General features: G+C 47.5%; 9 protein-coding genes across 9 annotated transcripts; 6 read left to right on the top strand and 3 right to left on the bottom strand.

Moving 5' to 3' along the window:
* Window positions 1-528: 528 nt before the first annotated feature.
* On the top strand, window positions 529-3,184 carry GGI43DRAFT_420096 (sec23 protein; the record flags this gene model as incomplete). The annotated part of the gene is made up of 7 exons (XM_083207764.1): window positions 529-621; window positions 671-801; window positions 872-1,166; window positions 1,216-1,692; window positions 1,751-2,845; window positions 2,906-3,105; window positions 3,160-3,184. 7 exons carry the CDS (start codon window positions 529-531, stop codon window positions 3,182-3,184), a joined length of 2,316 nt encoding a protein of 771 aa, XP_083066652.1.
* Window positions 3,185-3,979: 795 nt separating this feature from the next.
* Window positions 3,980-5,536, top strand: GGI43DRAFT_379000 (uncharacterized protein; the record flags this gene model as incomplete). Its single annotated transcript, XM_083202773.1, has 2 exons — window positions 3,980-4,158; window positions 5,410-5,536. 2 exons carry the CDS (start codon window positions 3,980-3,982, stop codon window positions 5,534-5,536), a joined length of 306 nt encoding a protein of 101 aa, XP_083066651.1.
* Window positions 5,537-5,941: 405 nt separating this feature from the next.
* On the top strand, window positions 5,942-7,195 carry GGI43DRAFT_36064 (uncharacterized protein). Its single transcript, XM_083202380.1, has 2 exons — window positions 5,942-7,096; window positions 7,172-7,195. Exon 1 carries the CDS (start codon window positions 6,090-6,092, stop codon window positions 6,969-6,971), a length of 882 nt encoding a protein of 293 aa, XP_083066650.1. The 5' UTR covers window positions 5,942-6,089; the 3' UTR covers window positions 6,972-7,096; window positions 7,172-7,195.
* A 307-nt stretch (window positions 7,196-7,502) lies between these two features.
* GGI43DRAFT_420094 (sterol-sensing domain of SREBP cleavage-activation-domain-containing protein) lies at window positions 7,503-11,044 on the bottom strand (the record flags this gene model as incomplete). Its single annotated transcript, XM_083207763.1, has 3 exons — window positions 7,503-8,431; window positions 8,513-10,905; window positions 11,013-11,044. The coding sequence occupies 3 exons, from the start codon at window positions 11,042-11,044 to the stop codon at window positions 7,503-7,505; spliced, it is 3,354 nt and encodes a 1,117-aa protein (XP_083066649.1).
* Window positions 11,045-11,470: 426 nt separating this feature from the next.
* GGI43DRAFT_35740 (Zn(2+) transporter ZRG17) lies at window positions 11,471-13,447 on the top strand. Its single transcript, XM_083202334.1, has 2 exons — window positions 11,471-11,973; window positions 12,042-13,447. The coding sequence occupies exons 1-2, from the start codon at window positions 11,872-11,874 to the stop codon at window positions 13,149-13,151; spliced, it is 1,212 nt and encodes a 403-aa protein (XP_083066648.1). The 5' UTR covers window positions 11,471-11,871; the 3' UTR covers window positions 13,152-13,447.
* Window positions 13,213-16,494, bottom strand: GGI43DRAFT_391910 (dynamin-related GTPase MGM1). Its single transcript, XM_083204497.1, has 3 exons — window positions 16,070-16,494; window positions 13,994-16,012; window positions 13,213-13,939 (listed from the first exon to the last, which is right to left on the bottom strand). The coding sequence occupies exons 1-3, from the start codon at window positions 16,368-16,370 to the stop codon at window positions 13,500-13,502; spliced, it is 2,760 nt and encodes a 919-aa protein (XP_083066647.1). The 5' UTR covers window positions 16,371-16,494; the 3' UTR covers window positions 13,213-13,499.
* GGI43DRAFT_391909 (27S pre-rRNA (guanosine2922-2'-O)-methyltransferase) lies at window positions 16,495-19,551 on the top strand. The gene is made up of 3 exons (XM_083204496.1): window positions 16,495-16,836; window positions 16,923-18,678; window positions 18,734-19,551. The coding sequence occupies exons 1-3, from the start codon at window positions 16,525-16,527 to the stop codon at window positions 19,285-19,287; spliced, it is 2,622 nt and encodes an 873-aa protein (XP_083066646.1). The 5' UTR covers window positions 16,495-16,524; the 3' UTR covers window positions 19,288-19,551.
* On the bottom strand, window positions 19,338-22,666 carry GGI43DRAFT_420090 (cupin-like domain-containing protein; the record flags this gene model as incomplete). The annotated part of the gene is made up of 12 exons (XM_083207762.1): window positions 19,338-19,449; window positions 19,532-19,597; window positions 19,732-20,161; window positions 20,238-20,398; window positions 20,490-20,669; window positions 21,120-21,330; window positions 21,391-21,551; window positions 21,608-21,639; window positions 21,702-21,940; window positions 21,997-22,101; window positions 22,159-22,249; window positions 22,310-22,666. 12 exons carry the CDS (start codon window positions 22,664-22,666, stop codon window positions 19,338-19,340), a joined length of 2,145 nt encoding a protein of 714 aa, XP_083066645.1.
* A 742-nt stretch (window positions 22,667-23,408) lies between these two features.
* Window positions 23,409-24,312, top strand: GGI43DRAFT_378992 (inosine triphosphate pyrophosphatase-like protein; the record flags this gene model as incomplete). The annotated part of the gene is made up of 6 exons (XM_083202772.1): window positions 23,409-23,576; window positions 23,647-23,720; window positions 23,788-23,932; window positions 24,004-24,040; window positions 24,112-24,145; window positions 24,204-24,312. The coding sequence occupies 6 exons, from the start codon at window positions 23,409-23,411 to the stop codon at window positions 24,310-24,312; spliced, it is 567 nt and encodes a 188-aa protein (XP_083066644.1).
* Between the last annotated feature and the right edge of the window lie 1,035 nt (window positions 24,313-25,347).

Here is a 25,347-nt window from a genome sequence, read left to right as displayed (position 1 = left end):
TAAAATAAAATAAAATAAAATAAAATAAAATAAAATAAAATAAAATAAAATAAAATAAAATAAAATAAAATAAAATAAAATAAAATAAAATAAAATAAAATAAAATAAAATAAAATAAAATAAAATAAATAAAATAAATAAAATAAATAAAATAAATAAAATAAATAAAATAAATAAAATAAATAAAATAAATAAAATAAAATAAATAAAATAAATATAATTATATACTAGCTTAAATTTATACTACTGTTTTATATTATATTACTTCTAGTGGGGCTATTCGAGTGCGACAAGCTACTCCACGCTGTCCCGCCAAGCTTAGACTGCTAGCTGTCCTTCTACTTGGTGTGCTCTGTGCGCGTAAACGTGTTAAGATTTCGAGCGACGATTGCCAATCTGAACAGATCATTCGAATTCCTATCATTTAAGAACTTCGCCCTCGTGGGAACAATACTGTGAATTGTCACAACAACAACTATCCCTGTTAATAGAATCGGCTGAGTGTCCACCGACACAGCTCGACTACCAATGGACTACGAAGCTGTTAAAGAGCAATGGAGCGAAGTGGAAGATCGTGATGGCGTTCGCCTCAGTTGGAATGTCTTTCCAAGCTCCCGAATGGTAACTATCATGCCATGTATAAACCTTGCACAGGCTGATAGATCAACAGGAAGCCTCAAGGCTAGTTGTACCGATAGGCGCATTATTCACTCCGTTGAAAGAGAAGCCAGAGACGCCTCTGCTGCAATTCGAGCCCGTCACATGCAAGCAGCCCTGTCGTTCGGTCCTCAACCCATTCTGGTAAACTTTCCATGACCGATCAGCTGCCTTAGTTATCCTGCGCATGCTCCCTAACTAATTAATACGTTAGTCAAGTGGATGTTCGTGCCCGTGTATGGATCTGCCCATTCTGTTTGTCAAGAAATCAGCTTCCGCCACATTATAAAGATATCACCGCAAATGCGATCCCGCCAGAATTGCACCCTGCGAATACTACAATCGAATATAGGTTGTCAAGGCCTGCGCCCGCGCCGCCTCTGTTCCTATACGTTGTTGATTTATGCCAGGAGGAAGATAGTTTGGTCGCCCTGAAGGAGTCCCTGGTAATGAGCCTCAGCCTGCTTCCAGAAAATGCGCTGGTTGGGCTCATTACATATGGTACAATGGTGCGTTTATTTCCATTCTCATATGCGAACGATTATTCACCGTATCTAGGCTCAAGTCCACGAGATTGGTTATGAGGGCTGCGCTAAGTCCTATGTCTTCCGTGGAAGTAAAGACTACTCTGCGAAAACTGTTCAGGAGATGCTGGGCCTGACATCGCATGGCCCAAGGCCTGGAGTGCCACCACAGGCAGGCCGCCAGATGAACGTTGGATCCACGTCAAGATTTTTGCTGCCGGTTCAGCAGGCTGAATTCCAACTTACCAAAGTTCTGGAGTCGTTACAAAAAGACCCCTGGCCAACTGCCAGCGACCGGAGAAGTCTACGCTGCACTGGCGTTGCTTTGAGCGTTGCCATCGGCCTAATGGAGTCAACATTTCAAAACTCCGGTGGTCGCATAATGCTGTTCGCTGGTGGACCCGCAACCGAAGGACCTGGTATGGTTGTTGGTCCAGAACTAAGGGAGCCGATTCGTTCTCATCACGATATCGATCGTGATAACGCTAAGTACTACAAGAAGGCACTGAAGGTAAGGTTGAGCAAATGAGCATGATAAACAGGGTACCACGTACTGACTTTAGGGACAGTTTTACGACAACTTAGCCAAGCGTACTGCCCATAATGGTCACATCATAGATATATTTGCAGGCTGTCTTGATCAAGTTGGCCTCCTTGAAATGAAGGGGCTTTGTAACTCAACAGGCGGTCATATGATTCTCACTGACAGCTTCACATCTTCAATGTTTAAACAGTCATTTGTCCGCATCTTCGAGAAAGATGGCGACGATAATCTCCTGATGGGCTTCAACGCGGTACTTGAAGTACTGACAACTAAGGAGCTCAAGGTCACTGGATTGATTGGGCACGCAGTGTCCCTCAATAAAAAATCAGTTTCGGTTGGCGAGACGGAGTGTGGTATCGGTAATACCTGCTCATGGAAGATGTGTGGCATCGATCCCAATTCCAGCTATGGCATCTATTTCGAAGTTGCAAACCAAGGGCCGACAACTCATCAGCAAGCACCTCAAAAGGGAATGATGCAGTTCCTAACATATTACCAACACTCCTCGGGTCAATTTCACCTTCGTGTAACGACTATTGCTCGGAATTTGAGCGGCCCTGCGGGAGATCCAGCCATCGCGCAGTCCTTTGACCAAGAAGCAGCAGCTGTGCTGATGTCACGGATAGCTGTTTTCAAGGCTGAGGTTGATGATGGGCCGGATGTACTGCGCTGGGTGGATAGGATGTTAATCCGGCTTTGCTCAAGATTTGCAGACTATCGAAAGGATGACCCGACTTCGTTCCGTTTGGAGAAGAACTTTACCCTTTATCCTCAATTTATGTTCCATCTTCGCCGAAGCCAGTTTCTACAGGTTTTCAACAATTCGCCTGATGAAACTGCATTTTACCGTCACGTGTTAAACCATGAAGACGTCAGCAATTCCCTCGTCATGATTCAACCGACGCTAGACTCATACACATTTGATCAGGACGGAGGCCAGCCCGTACTGCTTGACTCTGCGTCCATTCAGCCAACCCATATCCTTCTACTGGATACCTTCTTCCACATTCTCATTTTCCATGGTGAGACCATTGCCGAGTGGCGAAAGGCTGGCTACCAGGATCAGGAAGGCTATGAAAACTTTGCCTCTCTATTAGAACAGCCAAAAGAAGACGCTAGGGTAAGCATGAGAGAGAGAAAAAAACAACTCAGTTCAAAAATAACTAATGGTGCCGTGTAGGACCTTATCACGGATCGGTTCCCGCTCCCTAGATTCATTATTTGCGATGCAGGTGGCTCTCAGGCGAGATTCCTGCTGTCCAAACTCAATCCATCAACAACTCATACGACAGGAGCATACGGTGGTGTCGGGGCAACCTCTGCCCAAACCATTTTCACTGATGATGTGTCTCTGCAGACATTTATGGACCATTTGATGAAGTAAGGAATACGAAAAGAACCAGACGTCGAAAATTATACTGACAATGATAATAGGTTGGCTGTTAGTGGCACGAACTAAAATAGATAGGTTTATTGCAGAAGGTAGGTAGCATAATCACGGAGACCTGCTAGCTATGTGGAGAATCAACTCAAAATGAAGAACCCACTTTTTTTTGGCCCATGCATAATCCTGTGTAACTTTAAAGCTAATAGTAATAATACAACTAATTGCTGCACATTAATGAGATGCATATGCAGGTGTATAAACCGGCTACTCTCTATGGCTCAGCATTGTGCTCATAGAGGGCAGTCGGAAAGTCTTGTTGGTTGGGAGTTGGGGCTAGGGCGTTAACTCGAGGTAGAAGCGGAGCCGAGAACAATATGAATCTGATGATAATACTAAGGTGCTCTGACAACCTAGGAGAGACAAACAGGCCCGAACAATACACCAAGGTATTTTTTCACTGAAATACAATATACTGTATAGTACCTTAATACATACTCAATGTGACAATGCGATGGAACAAACTTGTAGGCTCTGGGGCGAATTCCCTAGATTGCAAGTGTGCTCCAGCTCAACGTGATAAGTTATCGCTCTTGGTATCCAGTATGATGGCTACTTGGCTAACGCTTTCGTAGAACAATGCTAACGAACAATACCTATGCCTAATGGTAATTTGAAACGAGGTTTAATCCTTGAAATGTGCCTTCGTCGGCTAGGCGAGGATAAAAAGGTCGGTGATGCCCGGCAAGAAAGTCATCTCATCAAGCACACATCTTCACACTTCCAAGCCCTCAAACAATCCAAGCCCTCAAACAATCAATATCAACCTCTCGCAAAGCATTTCCGCTTTATTACACTCTACACAACAAAATGGCTCGTCCTTCGCGTCCTTCTCACCCCGCCCACGAGGGCTACATTGGCTACCTTGGCTGCAATGTCATGGCCAAGCCCCAGAGGGACGGCCTGCCTTTTTATCCACAAAACTCCTGCACCGTCATGGCCAAGCCTGTCAAGACCCAGTACATCGGTTACCTTGGCTGCACTGTCATGTAAACGACTAACAAATGAGCGACAAGGCGGCGTGTTACACCATAACAACTCACACTCGCCACTGCAAGTTCCTTGAGTAGTCTCCTATGGCATCTCATGGCAAACTCTCAAGTCGGATTTTCTCACCAATTTTTGCATTACATATCAATTTTCAGGCCTTTTATCCACAAATTGCGATACTTGGCTTTTTCTGCTCCAATCGTCTCTGACTTCTCCTGGAGTTTATGGCAGCATGGCTAGATGAGGCACTGTTGAGCTAGTATTCGGGACTATGAGAAGGATAGAGATATAGGATATTTCGGTTTGTCATGCATACTTCTACATCAGCTAGCTTCTACATCAGCTAGCTTCTACATCAGCTAGCTATGCAATGGATCATACCATCTTCTGAATAAATATTTTCCTTTTTACGGTTCAAACAAATCCTTCCAGCTTTCTTAAGTGAATTGTCTTGTGATCCACCCCTGTCCATGGATGATGTATATATGCATACACCAAAAAAATTATACAGCCGGTACATTGGCATTTGCTACTTCGAATAAACCCACAGCAGACGAAGACTCGATGTGAAAATCATGTACTACTTGTATTTCTTGTATTGACAGGATTTTTTTAGACACCATCAACGCCGTTTTCCTTCTCCACGATGGCACGAGTGCGACTACTACCTTAGTAGTCCTAGGTGGTTTAGAGCAGCACAAGCAGCAAGGGACCCTGGTCCAAACTCGGCCCCCTGTATCATTAATCCCTGCCAAGCGCGTGAACACACTCAGCTGTGTTAATTAACAAGGTACGCGAGTGCAGCCTGCTTGCAGCAATCATCATCGTCATCCCCATCATCATCATCACGCGCCCAACAAGGCCGACGTTGCCCTTTGATACCCTCAGCGAGCCAAGTCTACCATCGCCAGAAAGCGCCTTTAAATTGAAGTCAATTGCGGTCGACATCAGGAGCTTTGCTCTCCACTCCTCGGTAGGTTGCGCGACGCCTTCTGCAGCGCCGTCTTCCTTTGTCTCACACCACACAAGCACCATGGCACACATTGATTCCGATTGCGCGCGAGGCAAGGCTTCGAGGCGCAAGTGAAGGAAACTCATGCCTCGTTGGAGGCTGAAACAGGAGATCGGATGCAAACTAGACGCCGGGCTCTTTGGGCGGACTGATCGAATCCATGGCAGGCTCGTTATCATGCGTCAGGTCTGAGCTTTCCTGTCATCCTCGTCTCTATAGGTTCTTACATAACAGTAAGTGGTGCACAGCAATGGAACTTCTACCAGCGAACCATGTCTTCTACTTCTATGCCACCAAGCCCGGGCCACTGCAAAACGAGCAAGCTTCCGCAGAAGTACAAGCTTGACATTCGATATCACTCCTGAGCATGATGCTGCAACACTCCTCAAGCTTTCGATGCCTAGGCAGCCCAGGCCAGCAGCTTGGATTCTCTCTTCTCGTATTGTGATTTGATAGCTTTGATTGTAACAGCCGCCACGTATCAGCTGCCTCACTGGATAGTTTCCGGCGAGCCTGGCATCTTTCTTCCTTTTCTATCCCCTTCTCTCGCGCATACTCCGTCTAATAGTATCTTCAATGCGAAATGTTTACTGACAAAGCGTTTTGGCTTCCAGGGATCCATCTGTATAACCAATTCTGCAATCTATTCTCTGATACCTGTAGGGTTTCTCGGCGACAACTGATCAAGATTGATTCGCTCTTCCTCAGTTCATAGACACGGCATATTGGTCAGCTAGGGGACCGCTGTCGCATTCTATTGCCCAAGCCATTGTTCTATAATCTATATCCATTATACCATCACACGGGACAGGAATTGTAGCTGTCATTGCTGCTGCTGCTGCTGCTTATTCACCAAACGACACCCGAATAATCGATATCTTCGGATTGGACTGAACAGGCAAACGGTATTGTTCTTCCATGGCGTCATCTGAGGTGGATCAAAAGTATCTGGGGCGATTAGCCAGGGCAGTCGAAAATGACAATAACATACTCTCATCAACACTCTTTAAGATCCTGGGCCTCTCTCTCAGGCTTTCCGAGAAGCTCGTCGAGGTGAAGAAGCAGCGCAAGCCAGATGCTACCCTCCATGAAAACATCATGCGCATTCTTTGGCTAGCACGCGAAGGACTCAAAATGCTGCAAGAATATGTTATTCCTTTCGTCAGTAACTGCGTCGAGTTAAAGGTTTTGGCATATAAGCTACGCGCCAGCTTCCATCACATCTTTGTCCTGTTTCGAAATCAGCCGCGCGTATCCAATATGCCGGGCTGGGATCCTGACGCCGTGTCAGCTGAACGTGAGAAAGAGATTATTAGTGCAGATGACTACCAACAAACAATGCGCCATACTCTTGAGGGAGGTCCTGTTGGCCCTCCTCCTGGGTTTGAAGCCCCGGTCTCGGCCCTCTCTCTTTCTTTCTTGTTACCTGCTAAAGACTACCTACCCACAGCCCACCAGTATTTCGAAGAAGCTTCGCAGTTGGCTGATAGCCTTCTCTGGGGCTCTCACTCGCTGCGGTTATCAGTTAAGACGGAATACGCTGCGTTTCTCTACGAATGTGTCCATGACGCCAATGGCAGCCGCAGCCTGGCGAGAAACACAATAAATGAGGTTTATGAAGCAACAGAGGGTATGGATGACGATATGTTTCGAGATGCCTGTGAACTGGTCACCGTGCTGGGGAAGATGATGAAGCGTGGCCTCGGATCTAGCAACACGCTTCACAGCAAAGCTCAGGCACCACACTCTGTTCATTCTACGGAGACTACTCCGCCTATCGGCATGGAAAATCCAATATAGCTTGAAATGAATGTGGTGACGAGAGCGGGCTTGAATTCAAACCTCTGGTTGAGCACGATAGTGCCATGCCATTCTGGTACCTGGATCAGGTTGGTGGAGCTCATTTACGAAACGATTTCTCATGTGTATTTTATTTTTTCTCCCAGTGTACTCCTCCCTCAGCGTGCAGAGAGCATAGCCGCTAATCGACATGGATCCAGTTAAGCAAACAGCATTTTGACAGCTAATGTTAGTATATATATCCCTATATTTAGTTAATGTTTAGATTTTTTTTTTTTTCGGACCACGGTATCTCCAGCTAACAAAGCTGGCTGTAATGCGCCTAATCTGTTCTTCTGGTATATGAAGAAAACTATTTCTGTCAACAATCTGTGACGTTGTGGTATAGCCCCTTTCATGGCTGGCTCTTTGTATTTGCGCCATTGCAGTGTGCTCACATAGCTCATTATCGTTAGTCGTCAATTGTGAAAGCTAAGCGCTGGTTGGTCATTTATATATGTTTATATATAACATGGCAAAGCTGCTACGGTTTTATGTCCCCGTTGGCCTGGCTACTATCCCTCCCTTCCGACGTCTTGTAGACATATTCATTAGCGATTCGTGGCTTACCTCATTGATTCCTGACGGCTTGTGCCCGCTCAATGTTGCCAGCTTTATAACATTTCCAAATGCAAAGGCGACCGATGATTCCCCAAATTTGACCCCGGGGCCCGGCTCGCAGACAATCATTTGCTCTGGATCTTCGTCACTGGCGAAAAGAGGTGTGATTTCATCTATATCTTGCCGGTCACCAGATGCCGCTCTCCACAGTTCCCAGCAGTTGAAAGCCCCAACTTTCTGACTTTTTGCGTTCGGCAAGCGGTTTCGCACGCTCGAGATAGCTTGCTGCTGTCGATTTCTCAGCTCGGTACGAGGCCGACGACGAAGCCCAATTGCACTGCCATCATGCAGAATTCTCCAAACACCAGGGTTGTCTATGCGTTTCTTTGTTTGTACTGCTTCAAACCATCCGCACCATCCGCTAATAGCACGATCATTACCATAGTTCTGCAGAAAAATAGCGTCATCGTCCTCATGGGGTGTAAAAGAGTGTAGGATACCGTCACCGGAGTCCAGCGCCTGGTAGCTGAGCGTGAAAGATTTGAGCCCTATTGATAGAGCGTTCGATGCCCGATGGCAAGAAAAAGCACAGTCGAGCGAACGCGGCCGCAAGTTTTCTATAGAGAACCTCCAAGCAGTCGATCCATCATTCAAGTTTATGAGATGAACGTCCGATTTTGACGATGCAAGGAAATAAGGGAGAGGAGATAGAGGTACGACTTGGTGTATTTCATCGCTCGCAAGCTTCCCTGTAAACACTTTCTGCTCTCCCCACGACAGCCCGATTCTTTCTACAATATGTATATCCCCATTTCGAGATGTTGCTATGAGGAAAACATTCGGTCTGTGATGTTCGCCAGCTATAAGATAGGAATAATTTGCGTTAGTAAGCCATGATTTGAGCGTACCCTTTAACACGACTGAATGGATGCTCGACTCACCTATACTTGTAAGTTGGCGGGCACAAGTTAGCCCAGAACAAAGTATGAACTCGCGGCTTTTTCCTGAAGCCGGCTCAATATCCAAGACGGCCCCATTCTTCCATACTACAGCCGGTCTTGGAATGTCTGACGATGCATTCGGCTCTAAAAAGAATGCTGTTGGCTTTTGGTTGTAGGTCTCCGTAGCCACGATAGGACCCAGCACATTGGTTGCAATGTTCCAAAAGGTGACAGCATCCGATGACAGAATTGCTAGCCAGTCCGAGTCTTCGTCAATGGCAAGTGCAAGCACGGGAAATTTAATCCTGATGTCTCTTTCGGTGTCAGAGATTGTGAAGCATCGGTTCTCATTGTTGAGATCCCACAGACAAATTTTACGGTCCAAGCCAACGGACACAGCGTATCCTCCAGAGGAATATGCGAGCATAGCTATATCAAGGCTATGCCCTCCAGATAGTGTTTTAACCTCCAGGCTGGGCTCCTCGCCAGGATCACCGAGCCCTTCTCGCTTCGCTTTGTCATCTGGTAGGAGATAGGCTGTAAGTCGACGAAGCAGAAAAACCACAAGAACGTCTATGCAAACGAGCGCAGCGAGCTGATGATTGATGAAATCGAGTACTGCCGGTGATAAAATAGACTCTTTCATCCGAGGCACTCGATTGGATCCCTTTTTTACAAAAACCAAAGGCTCATAGACTCTGGCTATGTAGCTATAGGCTGAGGGCTTCATGATGCGAATTATTTCGTGAGCTGCATCATGATCTTGCAATAGTAGCCAAGACGTGGGACTCCTTGCTTGGTGAATTTCCTTAAGGAGAGACGTCCTTGAAGGAGACGAGAGACCAGGCTCTAAATTTTTGCCGCCGTATAGCTGAGATAGCCGCCGGGAAATATCTCCATCGCCAAAAAAATGAGACTGGGCGATAAACACGAAGCATAGGACGACGATTGTTCCGGCGACTCGCGTTGATAATGCAACCTTCCCTTGAAGTATGCGCTTTACCCAGGAGGAGTTGCGATTGTAGTTCGCATTGCGATTACGACGCATGGACTCTTTTGCAAGAGCATCCCCAAGCTCCATTCGACGCACATCAACACTGAGGACAGAAAGGAAGAAAGTAGATAGATAGAAAGTATCAAGTACAACTGCAACTGCCGCAAAGATGCAGAATTCGGAGACGCCTGGTGAGACGACGCGTGATAAGGCAATTAGAATCGCACAGTTTTGGGTGGAGATTGCCAAAGCAGCAGGTGCAATCTCGCCAAAAGCATACCCTATTCTGTTGCTCGTACTATCTTCCGAAGGGGTGCGAATCAATGCGTTCATCAGTCGAAGGATATGTTCCAAGCTCATGATCAGCACTATAAGGGGGTATGCAGCTCGCGGAATACGGGAAAGGTCGAGGTTCAAGAAAGCGCAGACGGTGAGACTGGACACAATCGAAAGGAATATCTGGGCAATGACAGTGACTATGAGGCCAATTTTGGATTTGATAGCACGTAGCTTCGTTAGGTTTATAAGGAAGTACAGGAGGGCTACCGCATAGGCCACGGCAAAAATGATGGAATCCTGAGCAGTTATCGGCCTAAATTTAAATTCATAGAGTTGGTTGCCTGAGACTTGGCCATTAGCAGGATATATGTCCCATTTGTCCCCTACCTTGGAGGGCAAAGAAAGCGCGACGTTCTCCCACTGGCGACCAACAGGCGACGCGCTTCGATATAAGAGCGTAATGACGAGGGCATCGGCGGCTAGTAAACGGCGATCTTCAAATCGCTTGCCACTAAAAACAATGGAGTGCCGTAAGGTGATGTTTGCCGGCGTGGATTGATTCTTCTTGTCATTAACGGTAGCCAGAATATCTTCGTCAGCCAGGATACGTTCGCGGGAGCAGTTCCAGTACAGCAGCGGTGATTGAAATGCCCATGACTGGTCGGTCAGACCATTCACGACGTGAAGAGCATCACGCTGGGCTGGCGACAGGGGAGCATTGGGGTCATCGGGAGGAGGCAAGCCAGAATATCTGCCAGGGCCAAAGTCTTGAGTTGTGCCTAGAAGCTCGTCTTGTAGTTCGAGAGCTGATAGCAGGACGTCCGGGCTCAATGCTTGCATGTAGCTCGAATGGATCCATATAGAGCGCATGATAATGTCGGGAGTGATGGCTGCGTCGTAGCGGAGCGGCTGGGCTGCAGTCCACACATGGTGAGGGAGGTTTGAGGCTGCGATGATGAAATCGGTGGTGTACAGAAATGGCACCGGGTATATTAGCAAGGACGCAACGCCGGCCGAGGCCAGCAGCGTCCTGATGGCATTGCGAGACGCATGTCGGCCGTAGCGAGCAACAGCCCGTCGAAATGGGTGAGATGGTGCGAGGACAGGTGCCTCTGTTGTTCTATGGCGCAGATATCCATGGTCAACACTCAGCTTTGGATTGGATGGAGCTATCTCCGGGCTCTGGGATGGAGAGTAGCGAGGGAATGGAATCGAGCGTGTCCTCACCCTCGCAGCGGATAGAGCAAGTACCAGATCATCTGGAGCTGCTCGGCATCAAATGACTGCTGGTTGCGCTATGAGGTGATGCGAGAAGCCTCCGCATGAAAGACCGAACGATTGGCACGGCAGCTATCAGGTGGCCCCAGTATATAGACATCATCGGAGATCTCGATCCTAACGCGATTTGGCCGTACCTACTTTAGTACTACGGCCGGGTCTCAGCTTCGCGCATTGCTGCTGCAGAAATGCCAAAGCATGTGGTACCAAGTACACGGCCACACGTGCCTGCTAAGGTGTCACCAAATTGCACTGCGGCTAACAAGAGCCTTGGCTAGTATCTTACAGTGCTAACAGACAGGTAAAACGAACACTGAATATAAGGTATATGACACAAAACAATTGAGCACTCTGCCCGACTAGGAAATGTGCAGTTGCTCATCCTTCATCCGTTTCCATCGCTGCCTTTGAGCCTAGACAGTAAGCCTAGTTTGCGTAGGTAGCAGTGCAGAGATAAAGTGCGGAGTATTACACACTCTGCATTACAGGGTACCCCTGTGTTTCCTTCGCAGCGGCGATACTCCGTAGGCCTAGCACCGCTTCTTGACAGCTTCACCCAACCACGGCCGGCAAGCATGCGACTGCGATTTGCGAGAGCCACAGCGATGGCAGAGTGAACAGACTACCAACCGAGGGACTCCGAGCACTGACCAGATCGCTTCATCTTTCTGGAATCTCTTCACCTACCGATACACCGACGCTCGTTGTTTGGCGACGCCGACACCGCCCAACCTGAGGGGCAATTTGAGCGGCTATCTCAGCCATCTCGACGAACGATAGCGACTCGATTTTACGCATCCGTGCAGCAATGGCATCGGAGGCAGATTCTTCGCAGGGAGGCAGCCAAGCGGCGGCTCCCAATCCCTTCAACTTCCAAACGCAGGTGATATCGACCACACCTGTCAAATCGGTTCGTCACGTATACATAATAGATAAATATGCCCGCTCGTTCTCTCAAACTAACAGCTCCAACGACAGAACGTCGGCCAGCGTCGCGGGCACCGGTATAAGCATAGCAGCGTGTCGGCCCAGCATCAGATCTTCCAAGAACCACCTCCAAGACCGCCCCCCGTCCTCCCAGCATCGCTCCCCACACCCACTCTCAAAGAAGCCTGGAAAAGCTTACAGCGAGACCAGCGTATGCGCCTCTACTGGGGCCTGTGCCATGTCGCCATTGCAATGTTTATATTTTACAGGTCAGGTGGCTCTCTTGCTGCAATGGCCTTATCTCATCTTGTCTTCTTCGATGCGGGCAGTGCTGCTGTCTGCGTAGTGGTCGATGTGCTGGGCAATTTCGAAGTGTGGCGTCGCAGCAGCATTAGACATCCTTTTGGCCTTGAACGAGCGGAGATTCTTGCGGGCTTCGCCATGTCTATTTTCCTCCTGTTCGGAGGCTTTGACCTGCTCTCGCACAATCTTAAACACATCCTTGAATCGGTTGGCGACCATGAAGCTCATCATGAACATGATCATGCTCACGATCATGTCTCCTCCAACGACCTTGACCTTGTGTCGGCTGCTGCAATTGCGAGTACACTTGTGTCTGCTTATGGTCTGAAAAATCATGCTCGGATTGCCAAGGTCATGAGAGTTTCATACCTGGCTACCCTGCCCAGCATCCTCTCCAACCCCTTCCACTTTTTCACACTATTCTTCTCCGCTCTAATTGCACTGTTGCCCCTGCTATCCATTTCCTTGTACGACTGGCTCGACCGGCTGATCTGTGCCGTCATTTCTCTTGCAATGTTTAGTTTGGGCATGCGCGTTGCTGTTGCCCAGGGACTTATGCTCCTCATGTCCTATGGCGGGAACAGAGGTGACGTTGGCGTCACGGCCGTTCTTCGTGAGATCGAATCCGAATCGGGTATTGCTCGTATAGACGGTGCTCAATTCTGGCAAGTCCACTATGGCTTGTGCATGGCCAACTTGAAAGTCATCATTACGAATGGATATGACGAACTTGCACTGGGAAAGCTGCGCAATCGGATTTCAACTTTGATACAGAACAGATTAGGGGAAGGTTATGGCAACGGAGGCAATGTGAGGTGGGAAGTGACTCTTGAAACGACTGTTGATACTACAATTTGATTATGGCATGGTGAATACATCAAGGTATACTCCGCGTTCTAAATGAACCGGTCGAGCTGGGTTGACGCATAAATAATATATATTTATAAACCAATAGAGTGTAATTTGTATCTAATGTTCCTTCTCTTTTTTCCTTTTCTCATTTCGTAACTGTCATTTATATCTTTATAGGGGATGGCCATAACGTCTCATACACAAGGAATGAACTTGGGGCCTTTACAAATGAAGAGTAAACATAACTTAGTGGAGAACTATCATCACCACATATTCAGCCTCATATAACCGAATATGGCATACAATTGCTAACATGTGCAGAATGCCTGCAATCTGGGTCTTGTGATGACTGGCTTAGAAGAGCCCCCATCGTCCACGTTCTTTGTTAGCCGCTCCTCTCCTTGAGTTCGTCCCATGGTCTCTGTCTCTTCCTTCTAATTGCCGGAGACTCTCCATCTTCTCAAGTACCAATTCCAAGAGCTCTTTCCTCCGGATGACGTCAAGGTGTCGGCGGATCTTGGGATCTTCCTTGGCGAACTTCTCAACCTCCTCTGCGGATAGATGCCGTCCGAGACGAAGATCCAGCTCTCGTGGGAAGTTATAGTAAAACTCTGACAGTAATTCCACGTTGAGGAAGAGGACAGCTGTGGAAGCCAGTTTGGTAGCCGCGGCATCCAAAAAGACTTCTGGACAATAATATTTGTTTTTGGGATTGTTGCACTGCTTCGATTTGATAGCTAGCATTCGCATCTTGATAAGGTCGGCCCTGTCTCGAAGAAAGAGAGCTTCTCTTCCTATATCGGTGTTAGCATCATGGTCTATGTATATGAGCGGCCTTGGAAACTGACCTTTACTGAGGAGGGCAGCGCTAAATCCTCCCGCGCCACTTCGCCCGTCCCCCTCCACAACGATGTCACCCTTTCGTGCCTTGTCCACGAAGGCCATCACTTCCTTTAGCTTCCTGCGGCCACCAACAGCAGGCTCTAAACTGGCCAGGGCAGCCTCGCAATCTTGCAGCTCCTTCTTTAGAACAGTGTTAACGTGCTCGCGGCCTTGATTCCACTCTCTTTCATCAACCTCAATGTCGAATTTGAAGGGTTTGATGCAGTTTTCAACCTGATCGCTGGTGCTGTAGAATCTTTCATTGAGAATGGTTGATGCGGCGTCAGTTATGGCTTTCTTGGCGAAAGGGTGGCTCACGAAACTTGAGTTTGCGAGCAGTTTATCAACGTGTGCTTGAAGAGATGCTGCGATGACCGTGGTTGCTAAGCGCCCAACTCCCAGCTTTGTGAGGGCTGAAGTGGAAGCATCTAGCTGACGACGCCAGTAAAGAGAATCGGGATCGGACTTGGGAAGGTCAGCGAGGTTGTCGAGGTCCAATTTCGCCTGCGCCAAATCCGTCACTGGCTTGTTCCAGTAACGTGCGGCGAGCAGGTCCAGCACTTTCTGATCAAGAGCACTCTTTAAAATCTCATGCATTTCTGGACGCCCAAATTCTTCAGTAAATTGTTTAAAAGAATGCTTGAAGGCATCGAGGCTTTCGGCAAGGTAAGATTCTGCAGAGAGAGGGCGATCGTTGTACTGAACTTTGAACTCGTAGGTTGCCTCTTCCAACTCCTGTCTAATAGCGTCGCTTGTGCTCTGTAAGCTGGATGACATTGTTTGTTCCAGAACTCGCATTAATGTCTTTCGAAGATTCAATGTGCCCACGTTGACGCCTGCGTCTGGCCCAAACTCAAGAGGATGCGACGAAAAGTAAGAATTTTCATTCTTGGAGATCGCTGCCAGTAGATCTGAAGAACCCATCTTAAACAAGCCTTGTGAGAGCGGTGCTTTTGTCACAACCCCAACGTAACCCAGTCGTAGAGGATATTGTGTATCGTTAAGAATATTAGCACCGCGGGACGGATCTACCAAGTCCATCTTGGTAATAACTCCAATAGTTCGTTCGCCTCGGGGATCAACTCTTCGCGACGCTCTGAGAGCTGCCGAGTTCGCTAAATCGACATCCGCAGCAGAGATGGCAAGAATCACGTTCGGCGGTTGGATGTATTTGTCACATAATTCAGATATCTTCTGCTTTAGCTGCAAGGGTTGGTTTTGTCCCACAACCTGGATGTAGCCGGGGAGATCGATGAGAGAAAGATCAGGAACATTGCGTGAATATATCGTCAAGTGAATGGGGTCGTCCGAGACACACTCTGCGTCCGAAACAGCCAAATTTAGCTCTGTTAACGTTCGCTGAATCGAAGAAAAGTCAGAGATTTTGCGTAAACCAAGGTCTGGAAATTCTCCATATTCCTCAGCCGACTCGGGTGTGTTGACTAGAGTCAATTCAATCGGTCTCCGAGTAACCATATTGCTTCCCTTTGGTAGAAATTCGTGGCCCACGATGGCTTCCAACACTGAGCTCTTTCCAGATGATTGCGAACCAATGACAACGATGGATGGCAGAGTGAGAGAGCTGGACTGGCCAACCTTCTGCAGTATGCTTCGAATCTCAATCATCTTCTTTGTCAATACCATCATTTGGTCATCTTTGGAGGCCTGTAGTGGATCTCGTGAATCGTCGTCTTCAGCTTTCTCGTAACCAACAGCGGCAGCTGAAGCTCCCACGGCAGCAGCAGCGCCAACTTTACTGTGTTTAGGATCGCCATTGGGCCCTCCCGAACCGCCAGAGCCAGTTTCCTCGTTTGTCCCCAGCATGTTCTTTAACCAGTCAGGGACTTCTATTCGTTCTTTTGTGCTTTCCCAGCCTTGGCGTGTTTGATCCGCTACATCTTTGGCAGATCCGTATAGGCTAGATGCCGTACCGCTCACTGTGTCAAAAGTTGTACTGAAGAGCGAGATGGCATAATTGCCAGCCTCTACAGCCCGTCAGCAAACATCACTCGTAAGGACGACTGGAGATGAGAATCACATACGTGTGGCCTGATACTGAACCCAAGCAAAGCCACCAATGGCCAAGCCACCAAACAAGGCAGGGATTCTAGCGAACTTCACCACCAATCTGGGTAAAAGTCGAACAAAAGACGCATTTCGTACGATGACCGCGTTGTGGAAGGGTTTGCCCCCAAACCACATGCGTTTTCTAGCTTCTCGAATCGAGGCATCTGCTCGGAGCAGTCCTCCAGTTGGAAATCGGTGTAAGTGGCGGACGGCTGCGGTGGAGGTATTTCGCGCCGCCACAGGCCGCAGACTAGCTGCGAGGAACCGGCCGCTCATCGTGGTCGGGCTCTTCCAGTCTGGGCAATTGCTCTATTGACGACCATGTGGCCTCGCACAACGCCTGGAAGAGAGTCAAGAGTTATAGTGATGTTGGAATAATAATAGAGGACATGGCGGCGCTGCATTGATCCCAATATATGGTAGCTACCTAATGCGCTGGGCCTTGAAACCAGCCCACTTCTTATCGCCACGTGACGTCGTTATCGGCGCAACTTTCCGACAAAATTTCTGGATTGCTCGAGAGTCTGGCAGAACGCTTGGGATTCATCTGTGTGATTGGCGTTTCCTCAGCATCATGGCGATTCAAAAAAAGCACGGCAAAGGCCGTCTTGACAAGTGGTACAAACTTGCCAAAGAAAAAGGTTACCGTGCCCGTGCTGCATTCAAGTTAATTCAATTGAACAAGAAGTATGGTTTCTTGGAGAAGAGCAAAGTCCTGCTGGATCTTTGCGCCGCGCCTGGAGTAAGTTGCTTTTTTCACTATCTTCAGTTTAAATTTTTTTCTTCATCTTCTTTTCTTCTCCCACAGAAATGCTAATGATCCTTTAGTCATGGTGTCAAGTTGCGGCAGAGGTTATGCCAGTTAATAGTTTGATTGTCGGCGTTGATTTGGCGCCCATCAAACCTATTCCCAGAGTTATCACCTTCCAAAGCGATATTACTACGGAAAAATGTCGCGCTACTATCCGACAACACCTCAAGACATGGAAAGCGGACACAGTTTTACACGACGGTGCCCCGAATGTCGGTACGGCTTGGGCTCAAGACTCTTTCAACCAAGCAGAACTTGCGCTACAGTCTATGAAGCTGGCGACCGAGTTTCTTGTAGAGGGAGGCACATTCGTAACCAAGGTTTTCAGATCGAAAGATTATAACCCATTGCTGTGGGTTCTGAACCAGCTATTCACGAAGGTCGAAGCTACTAAGCCCCCGTCTTCCCGAAACGTCTCGGCCGAAATTTTCGTCGTCTGCCGCGGATACAAAGCCCCAAAACACATTGACCCTCGCTTCTTGGACCCAAGATCGGTTTTTGCAGAACTTTCCGGCGCAGCTCCGAACAACGAAGCCAAAGTCTACAACCCAGAAGTGAAGAAGCGAAAGCGTGACGGTTATGAGGAAGGTGATTGGACACAATTTAAAGAAGTTTCTGCAAGCACCTTCATCCAGACGAACGATCCGATAGCAATTCTTGGATCTTCCAATAAACTCTCCTTTGCTCAATCGCCTAATGGCGATATTGCGCTGGCTGCTTTGGATAAACTTCCTGAAACAACTCCAGAGATTCGACAGTGCTGCGGCGATCTGAAGGTCCTTGGGCGCAAAGAATTCAAATTGCTTCTCAAATGGAGATTAAGAGTGCGAGAGATCTTTGGTCTCTCAACCAAAAAGTCGACAGCCCCTGTTGAATCCGAGGAGGTGGCTGGAGTGGAATCAATGGATGAAGAGCTGCGTATACAAGAAGACTTACAAGCTATGAAGGACTCAGAGAATGCCAAGAAGAAGCGAGAGAAGCGCAAAGAGAACGAGAAAAAGCGCCGGGAAATCATCAGAATGCAGTTGAACATGATGGCGCCCATGGATATTGGAATGGAAGAATCAGGGCCACTGGGAGAAGGAGCCATGTTCTCCTTGAAGCGTATTGACAAGACAAACGGTATGAACCGATTCACTCGGGGCAAAATGGTCGTATCAAACTCGAAAGAGAGCAATCCAGACGAGACGCTGGGAGCTATCGCAGAACCAGTTGAAAGCGACAGCGAGGAAGATGATCTGGAGAAAGATCTTGATGCTATGTATGAACAATACAGAGAGCGGAAACTAGAGACGGACACCAAATATCGCGCGAAAAAGGTGAGGAAGGAACATGGCGATGACGAGTGGGAAGGTCTTTCAGCGGATGAGAAGGCGGAGAGTGACGCAAGCGATCTTGAAGAGGATGATGATACATCTGATGATGACGATGATGAATCTGGGCCTGCGAATGGCCTCTTGACGGACTTGGATGGCAGCGCTGAAGAAACCCAGGATGGTCTATCAAAAAGGGCGGCTGCTTTCTTCAACCAAGATATCTTCAAAGAGATAACTGAAGGGTCACTGCTGGGAGACAATGATGCGACAGTTCAAGCATCTGGGACGAAGACACGTCAGCAGGCTCTACCCACAGAGAAAGCAACGCAGCCTGAGGCTCTAAATGGTGTCGCGAGTGACGACGATGAATCAATGGATGACAACGGATTCGAAGTCGTCAGAGCAGAGAACGATGACTGGGAGGAAAAAGAGAAACGACGATCGGATGGAAGACTTGGTAAGTTTTTACACCGCTATCCTATTGTTAAAAGCAATGTAGCTAACTTGACAAGACATCGATATTATCACAGCCGAGGCAATGACACTTGCACATCAACTTGCCACAGGACAGAAGACAACCCATGATGCTATCGACGATGGGTTCAACAAGCGGGCCTTCCGAGATAGAGATGGACTGCCAGATTGGTTTAATGACGATGAAGGTAAACATGACAAGCCTCAAAAGCCAATTACAAAGGCCGCCGCCATGGCGATCAAGGAGAAGTTGAGAGCCTTCAACGCCCGACCAATCAAGAAAGTGCGAGAAGCAAAGGCTCGAAAGAAGTTTAAGACAGCCCAGAGATTCGAGAAGCTGAAGAAGAAGTCAGATGCGCTTGCGGCTGATGAGGGTATGACCGAGAAGGAGAAGGCGGAGAGCATATCTAAACTTATCAGCAAAGCTGGCAAACAAAAGCCTCGACAGCCAGCCAAGCTTGTTGTTGCCAAGGGATTGAACAGGGGTATTCAGGGCAGACCTAAGGGTGTAAAGGGACGGTATAGGATTGTTGATGCGAGAATGAAGAAGGAGCTGAGAGCGCAAAAGAGGATCCAGAAGAGGAAGAAGTAAAAGGGGCAGCGTTTGACCGTATATATTAACTCGGCTCCGTGGGAGAGAATTTAGACTCGATGTGTTGACCCATCTGCACGACACATAGACTGTTTGATAGTTTCAAGTTCCCGAAGGAACGAACTCATTGGATACAGGGGGCCGCTAAAATCCATATCATACCTAATATAGAAGTTAGAGAGTTAGAGAGCAATGTTTATAACTCGCAAACACGCGTATATATATATATGTCTTTGGAACTTACCAGTAGTTAATAGCCAAAACAAATCCTTCGCCACCACTGATACACGACTGCTTAACTTTATGATACCTTGAAGTAGAGATTAGCGAGAAAAAGAACCATGATTATATAGAGTACATAAGCTCTGCTGTAACGGCCCTTTTTTTTTTAAGGCTCGGGGGGGAAAAATAGATTTTCTGATGAGTCGTGACTGGTTTACTCACCACATAGCTGGAAGATACAGCATATCTCCAGGGTTTAGTGTCACATGAAGGGGCTTCGCCAAAGGAGACATGGGCGTAGGATTTCTTTCAGGATGTTCCGGGTCCCAGGTCGCCAACGGCACCGGCTGAGAATTAGGATCGAGACGAAGAGTGAAGCCGTCGTCTTGTCGGATGTACGTTGCCGGGAGCACAGGCCTCTCATTAACGCAAGGATGAAACAGCGGGGGTAGCAAGACGAAGTGTTTCCTGCCAACGATCTGCACAAAGATATTTTCAAAGTTATCCTTATGCATAGCCGTAGTAGATCTCGAGTTTCCAATCCACAGATTGATGGCATCCGGCTCTTTTTCAAGAGCTATCCGCGCAAAGGGAATATCCTTTTGGGCATCAGAATACAGAGTTAAATACTCGTCCCGGAGATTATCGTTTTCTTATTACAAACTCTGTCAGCTATAATTCAAGTGAAGTAGTAGCAATGGCATGCTGGGGCAGAGTCTGTATCTCACGAGTTTGGGCGTATCTCACTTCGGAGTCGCTTGGAAACTCCGGGTCTGTCTCTTGCTGAGTGACATAGGTAAAAAAATCGCTGAATGGTTGAACCTCTTCATGAGGCTTTGAAATTACGGTTGCCTGATGCTCGGGGGAAAATGTTGGAGCATCAGCATTGCTATGATGAGAAGTTACTTATATATTCATGTTGTAAGATTTTTTTTCTTTTGCTTTTCATTTCTTTAATGAACCAGGAGCTTCGTTCTTACCCGAAAGGAGTGACTGCGACATTGACAGATTGACCATCGAGAGCTGATTTTAGGTAGGTCGAGTTCCATTTTTGGGTCGCTTTCCAGTGAGAGGCTCCTCCTCGTATCACGAAGGGTGTGTTGCGAGCCACGTAGCGCATGAACTCAAGTGGGCTTGGCTCTGAAAAGAGCTCCTCCACACTGTGAGAATTGAGTTCGTTATAAGTATTCAATAAATTCTTGAGTGAAGTCTCTGGGTCTGGTGCAGCCATCTTGCATGTCCCAGGACCTGGCAATTTGCCGTGTCTAAAACAAGAGGTATTGTATAGCGGAAAAGCTCAAAGTGAGAGAGACGGAAAGCGTGTGGGCTAGCTGCTATGTTTCTGCGTAATAAGATAAGACGATCAGGCCATCTGTGAAGCACTTTAAAGAATTATCTTGATGGATGATGCGTATTTCTGAAATTATGTAATAAGTATGCAATTAATGAAAATTATAGTTTGTTTCTAATTACAGTGGCTTTCAATTCGTCCTTTGTACGAATTTATTAAAATTTCTACAATATAAGTCTATTATACTTGATTATCCGTTAAACTAGCCAGTTAGCTTACTTTTTTTTTCTTTGTTCAGAAGACGGGATTTTTTCCTTACTATAGAATCTCAAATTCTTTGAAGCGCTCCAGGTGGGCGTCGCTGCGGCGATATGGCTCCAAAAGCCTGTTTATCTTCGCCTGTCTACGGAGAGTAGCCTTGCTCGCTAGACTCGTGACAGCCTCAGAACTCTGGAACTCAGGGTCGAATACTAGGAGTTGGACATGGCCGTCCTTCAGCTTCTCTAAGCCAACAATCGTAACTGAGTGGCCTTGAGTTTTACCCATTAGTTAAGTGAACATTCGTGAATTTGTTGTGGTGAGCTACTTACTGGGTCGCTGTAAATATATAGGGGGAAGCTGAGTAGATCGGACCTTGTGAGTTAAACAGTCTGCTGCGCCTTGTTGAAAATAATTTTCAATTGCTTGTAATAGGCGCCCTGCAGCGCTGTCGTCTTGCTCATTGGAGGTTCTGAAGGCTTGCACAGAACACCTACATCATGGTTAGGTTGATGAAAATATTAGTAGTATATACTCGAATAAACTTACGGAAATCCCATGCTGCAAAAAAGAGCTTGAGCCTAGGGTAAATGATAAGTATGAGCAAACCATCCACAGGGGCAGCCGTCAAGAAAGTCCATACCTCAGGTGTCCCTATGTATTTGCGTGTCCCCCTAATCCCTCCCGTCTCAATGCGCCCTCTGGCGTTATACCCGCGATCCCAGGCTATCTCAATCAGATCTTGTATTTGAAAGATGCTCGGGATGTCATCTCCGAACTGCTTCCAGCCCGTCGCCTGGGTCGCAATGATGTGTGCAGAAAGAACTTGTATGTTGCGATAGCCGCAAAAACCACCTAAAATAAGAATTGATTGATAAGAATCTGCACTTTATTTTGCCCTCTTTAGATTTTACCATTCGCGGGAGATCTTTAGCTACCTTCTTTTCTGAGCTTTGCTACGTGTAAGGCATCTGGATGGCATAGATATGCATATTCAGTGGGCGCGCTTAACTCAAGCAAGTGTTTTAGAGCTGGTATTACACCTACAACGCATTGTTAGTAAGCCTGGTCTGCAATAAAGCTGCTTGAAAGGGCCTTACCACTTGCCCGGACAGCTCCTTTCTTCTCCAGCAATTTAATAAGCCATACTGGCATCTCCTCTTCGTGAGCATATTTTCCAAGTTGCAGCGTCTAACTCACACCTTCCTGTTAGTCATGTTCTGAAAGAATCGCTAGTACCTATAGACCAACCCCAAGTCTCGACGATCCCGGTGTCCCTTGATGGCTATTCGGTGAATCTGAAGAACCCAAGGGCCCTTTAGTTTTGCCTCGAATAGCGGACGCCTTCTTGGTGCGCAATCCGTGTCCTGGAAGAAGCCGTTTCAATGCTGGCCGGAAGACGCCACGCTTGGTTTGGCCGGGAATCAATGATGGTGAAAACAGTCCTCCAGATCGCGATGTCGAGCCAGTTCTCTGGCGCTCAATGAGGCTGCTGACTCGAGACTCGGGCGCATCACTCGACGCTGTCGAAATCTCATGCCGTTCGATAATCGCCATCAGTTTATCGGCAACGAGTTCGGGGTCGTCTTTGAGAGGCTGTAGCGTCATGACAGTGATGGGCGCGCAGTGACATGGTCTCCAGCACCAAATGCACAGCTTGAGAAGACCAGCGTGGAATCAGCTAGAAGTCGCGAATAGGAGACCAACAAAGAAAGAGAAAGAAAGAAAGAAAGCCTGAGGCGTCCTCCCCCCGTCAGTATGGCGCAGCGGGAGGGAATTGCTCTTTGAAGGCTGATTTCATCTTTGTCTCAGCCAGGGTCCCGGCCTCACACGCTGAAATGGTGCCTGGTACAGTAAGTACGGCTCGCGTGACGTGCGTTGTGTACCTGGATGCGAGACGCTGCCGGGTACTGGTACTTGTGGAGTAAGCAAACTTACCGGCGTAATGGGCGCTTAGCAGCCTATATCCCTGCTCCTGAGCGCCTGTAAAGCATATTAGCATGCGGCATGTTCAGCGCATGATGCGCCATGGGTTTATCAATGTGAAAATACTAGATATATATTACAGCACTGGAAATTATTTCAAATAGGCATTGATGAGATGAATTTTCACGTAAAGAATATTTGAGAAAAGATAGCATTATTTTTTGATTTACGAGTTTTTTTTTATCGTCTTTTCTCTTGGCTTGCGGCACATTATCTGGGTATCCAGTTGATGCTAAGATACCACTACTGTACTTGGGCAGCCCGCAAAAAAAGAATCAATCTGCCTCACTACAAACATTTGAACCGAGACACACAGCAAATTGTTGCTAGAATATTTCCCTGCAGCATATTATCCAAACGCAAAATGGCTCCCCTCATCCACTTCATTACCGGCAATGCCAACAAGCTCAGAGAGGTCAAGGCAATCCTGGAGCCGAGTATCGAAATCCGCAGCCAGTCTCTGGACCTTGAGGAGATCCAGGGAACCATTGAAGAGGTTGCAAACTCCAAGTGCCGCCGGGCTGCCGATTTAGTATGTTTGTCATATTTATGATTTAGTCTGAAGAAATCAAGCAAGTGCTAACATGGCGAACTTAATCAAGGTGAACGGCCCAGTGCTCGTAGAGGACACAGCTCTTTGTTTTAACGCCTTGAATGGACTACCTGGGCCTTACATGTAAGCTCTCCAATATGTTGATATCTACCTGACTTTGCTTGGAAACTCATTTTGCTCGACCTGATAGCAAATGGTTCCTCGATAGCGTTGGCCACCAGGGCTTGAACAACCTCCTGGCAGCATATGAAGATAAATCTGCCGAGGCAGTATGCACGTTTGCCTACTCTCCCGGACCTGGGCGCGATCCCATCATCTTCCAAGGACGTACACCTGTAAGTTGCAATTGCGGTGTTGAATCAGATATCTGATTAAAAGATATCATTCTCACATATGTTCCTACTAGGGTCGGATTGTACCGGCTCGAGGCCCTTCTAATTTTGGTAAGACATCGATCCAGTCAAGTGTATTTTCTTGAGCACGGCAGTGTATACTAATGGCCTATGAACGTTAGGATGGGACCCGGTCTTTGAATTTGAAGGGAAAACGTGAGTCGCTCATTGACTGCATTCAACTAATGATAATGACCTAACCCTTATTGCCCAGTTACGCCGAGATGGAATCTGCTGAGAAGAATAAAATATCGCACCGTGGCCGTGCTCTTAAGAAGCTTCAAGCATGGTTTGAGACCCAGCAGGAAACACCTTCATCATAAGGCACACACCAATCACTAATATAGACAACTCGCAATTGACAACTCTGGATATCTTGATTGGCCCCCTTTGACTGATTTCTATTCATCGTATTTCTTTATCCAAAGTGTGATGAGCTCCCATTCCTTACAGAGCAAGGGAACATGAATAGCAAGCATCATGCCAAGTCGTTGATTTTACTCATCATGCCACTGCTTGTGCCAAGAAGTCATCAGTAAATATCTCGTTCACGTTATTCTCCGCACGCACCTCATACAAGCATCTACTGATCCGTGTTGTTAGAGGCGATTAGTAGCGGTAGTACGAGTACATGTGACATCCCACGAACATATACCCCTGTCTTTTATATACTAAGTAAGCGGTGGTCGACTTATCATCCAAGCTCCCGACTCGTTACAGCTCGGGAATCTCATGCAAAGTTGCAGTACCTAGCGGCCCCCTCTATGTAGGTACCGGGTCGTACTAACTGACTTGGTAGCTGAATCCTACATGCAGGGATGGAATAGTTCAAAGGACAATGGCCGGCAATCTGCTAAGGCCGGCAAATGGTTGGTGTCACTCGTCGCCTCGCTGCCACGGCTCACCCAATCCGTCAACCTTGTGGGGGTGATTTCAGCTCGGATGGCTCAGGCCCCCCGGTCTGTCCCTGCTCATCTCATTCTCCGTCGACAGGGATTGTTGCTGCGGGCTTCAATAAAGCCGATCAAGCCACCAACATCTGATGACACCAACTGATCTGATCGTGGACTTTGCTACATCGGTTCACCATCGAAATGTCTTGGATTTATCATGGCCGGCCGCGAGCGCCGCGAGCTCAGCATTTCCGACCTCCCCTCTCCTCCTTTTCTTATCATCTGTCTCTCTTGAAATGAGACATTTGTCCGGTCATTACGCACCGGAGGCTGGGCTTTTTGCCAATGTTGTCGAATGGGAATCAATCTCCGCTGCCTGGTTGATAGCAGTGTGTTATATCGAAGCTCTGAGACTTCGTCATGGGCCTGTCTGGCGGTTACACCGGCTGTGCCTCGCTCGACCCT

The sequence above is a fragment of the Trichoderma evansii genome (assembly GCF_050947405.1).
Source record: "Trichoderma evansii strain SZMC 28006 chromosome Unknown GGI43scaffold_1, whole genome shotgun sequence".
NCBI lineage: Eukaryota > Fungi > Ascomycota > Sordariomycetes > Hypocreales > Hypocreaceae > Trichoderma > Trichoderma evansii.
This window is presented reverse-complemented; position numbering and strand designations above follow the sequence as displayed.

Bases quoted from the DNA above. Each gene is read 5' to 3' on its own strand.
- GGI43DRAFT_36064 (XM_083202380.1), top strand. From the start codon at position 6,090: ATGGCGTCATCTGAGGTGGATCAAAAGTATCTGGGGCGATTAGCCAGG.
- GGI43DRAFT_35740 (XM_083202334.1), top strand. From the start codon at position 11,872: ATGGCATCGGAGGCAGATTCTTCGCAGGGAGGCAGCCAAGCGGCGGCT. The intron at 11,974-12,041 runs GTTCGTCACGTA...CTCCAACGACAG, and splicing joins CGACCACACCTGTCAAATCG to AACGTCGGCCAGCGTCGCGG.
- GGI43DRAFT_391910 (XM_083204497.1), bottom strand. From the start codon at position 16,370: ATGAGCGGCCGGTTCCTCGCAGCTAGTCTGCGGCCTGTGGCGGCGCGA. The intron at 16,013-16,069 runs GTATGTGATTCT...GACGGGCTGTAG, and splicing joins GGTTCAGTATCAGGCCACAC to AGGCTGGCAATTATGCCATC. The intron at 13,940-13,993 runs GTCAGTTTCCAA...ACACCGATATAG, and splicing joins CGCTGCCCTCCTCAGTAAAG to GAAGAGAAGCTCTCTTTCTT.
- GGI43DRAFT_391909 (XM_083204496.1), top strand. From the start codon at position 16,525: ATGCGCTGGGCCTTGAAACCAGCCCACTTCTTATCGCCACGTGACGTC. The intron at 16,837-16,922 runs GTAAGTTGCTTT...ATGATCCTTTAG, and splicing joins ATCTTTGCGCCGCGCCTGGA to TCATGGTGTCAAGTTGCGGC. The intron at 18,679-18,733 runs GTAAGTTTTTAC...TAACTTGACAAG, and splicing joins ACGATCGGATGGAAGACTTG to ACATCGATATTATCACAGCC.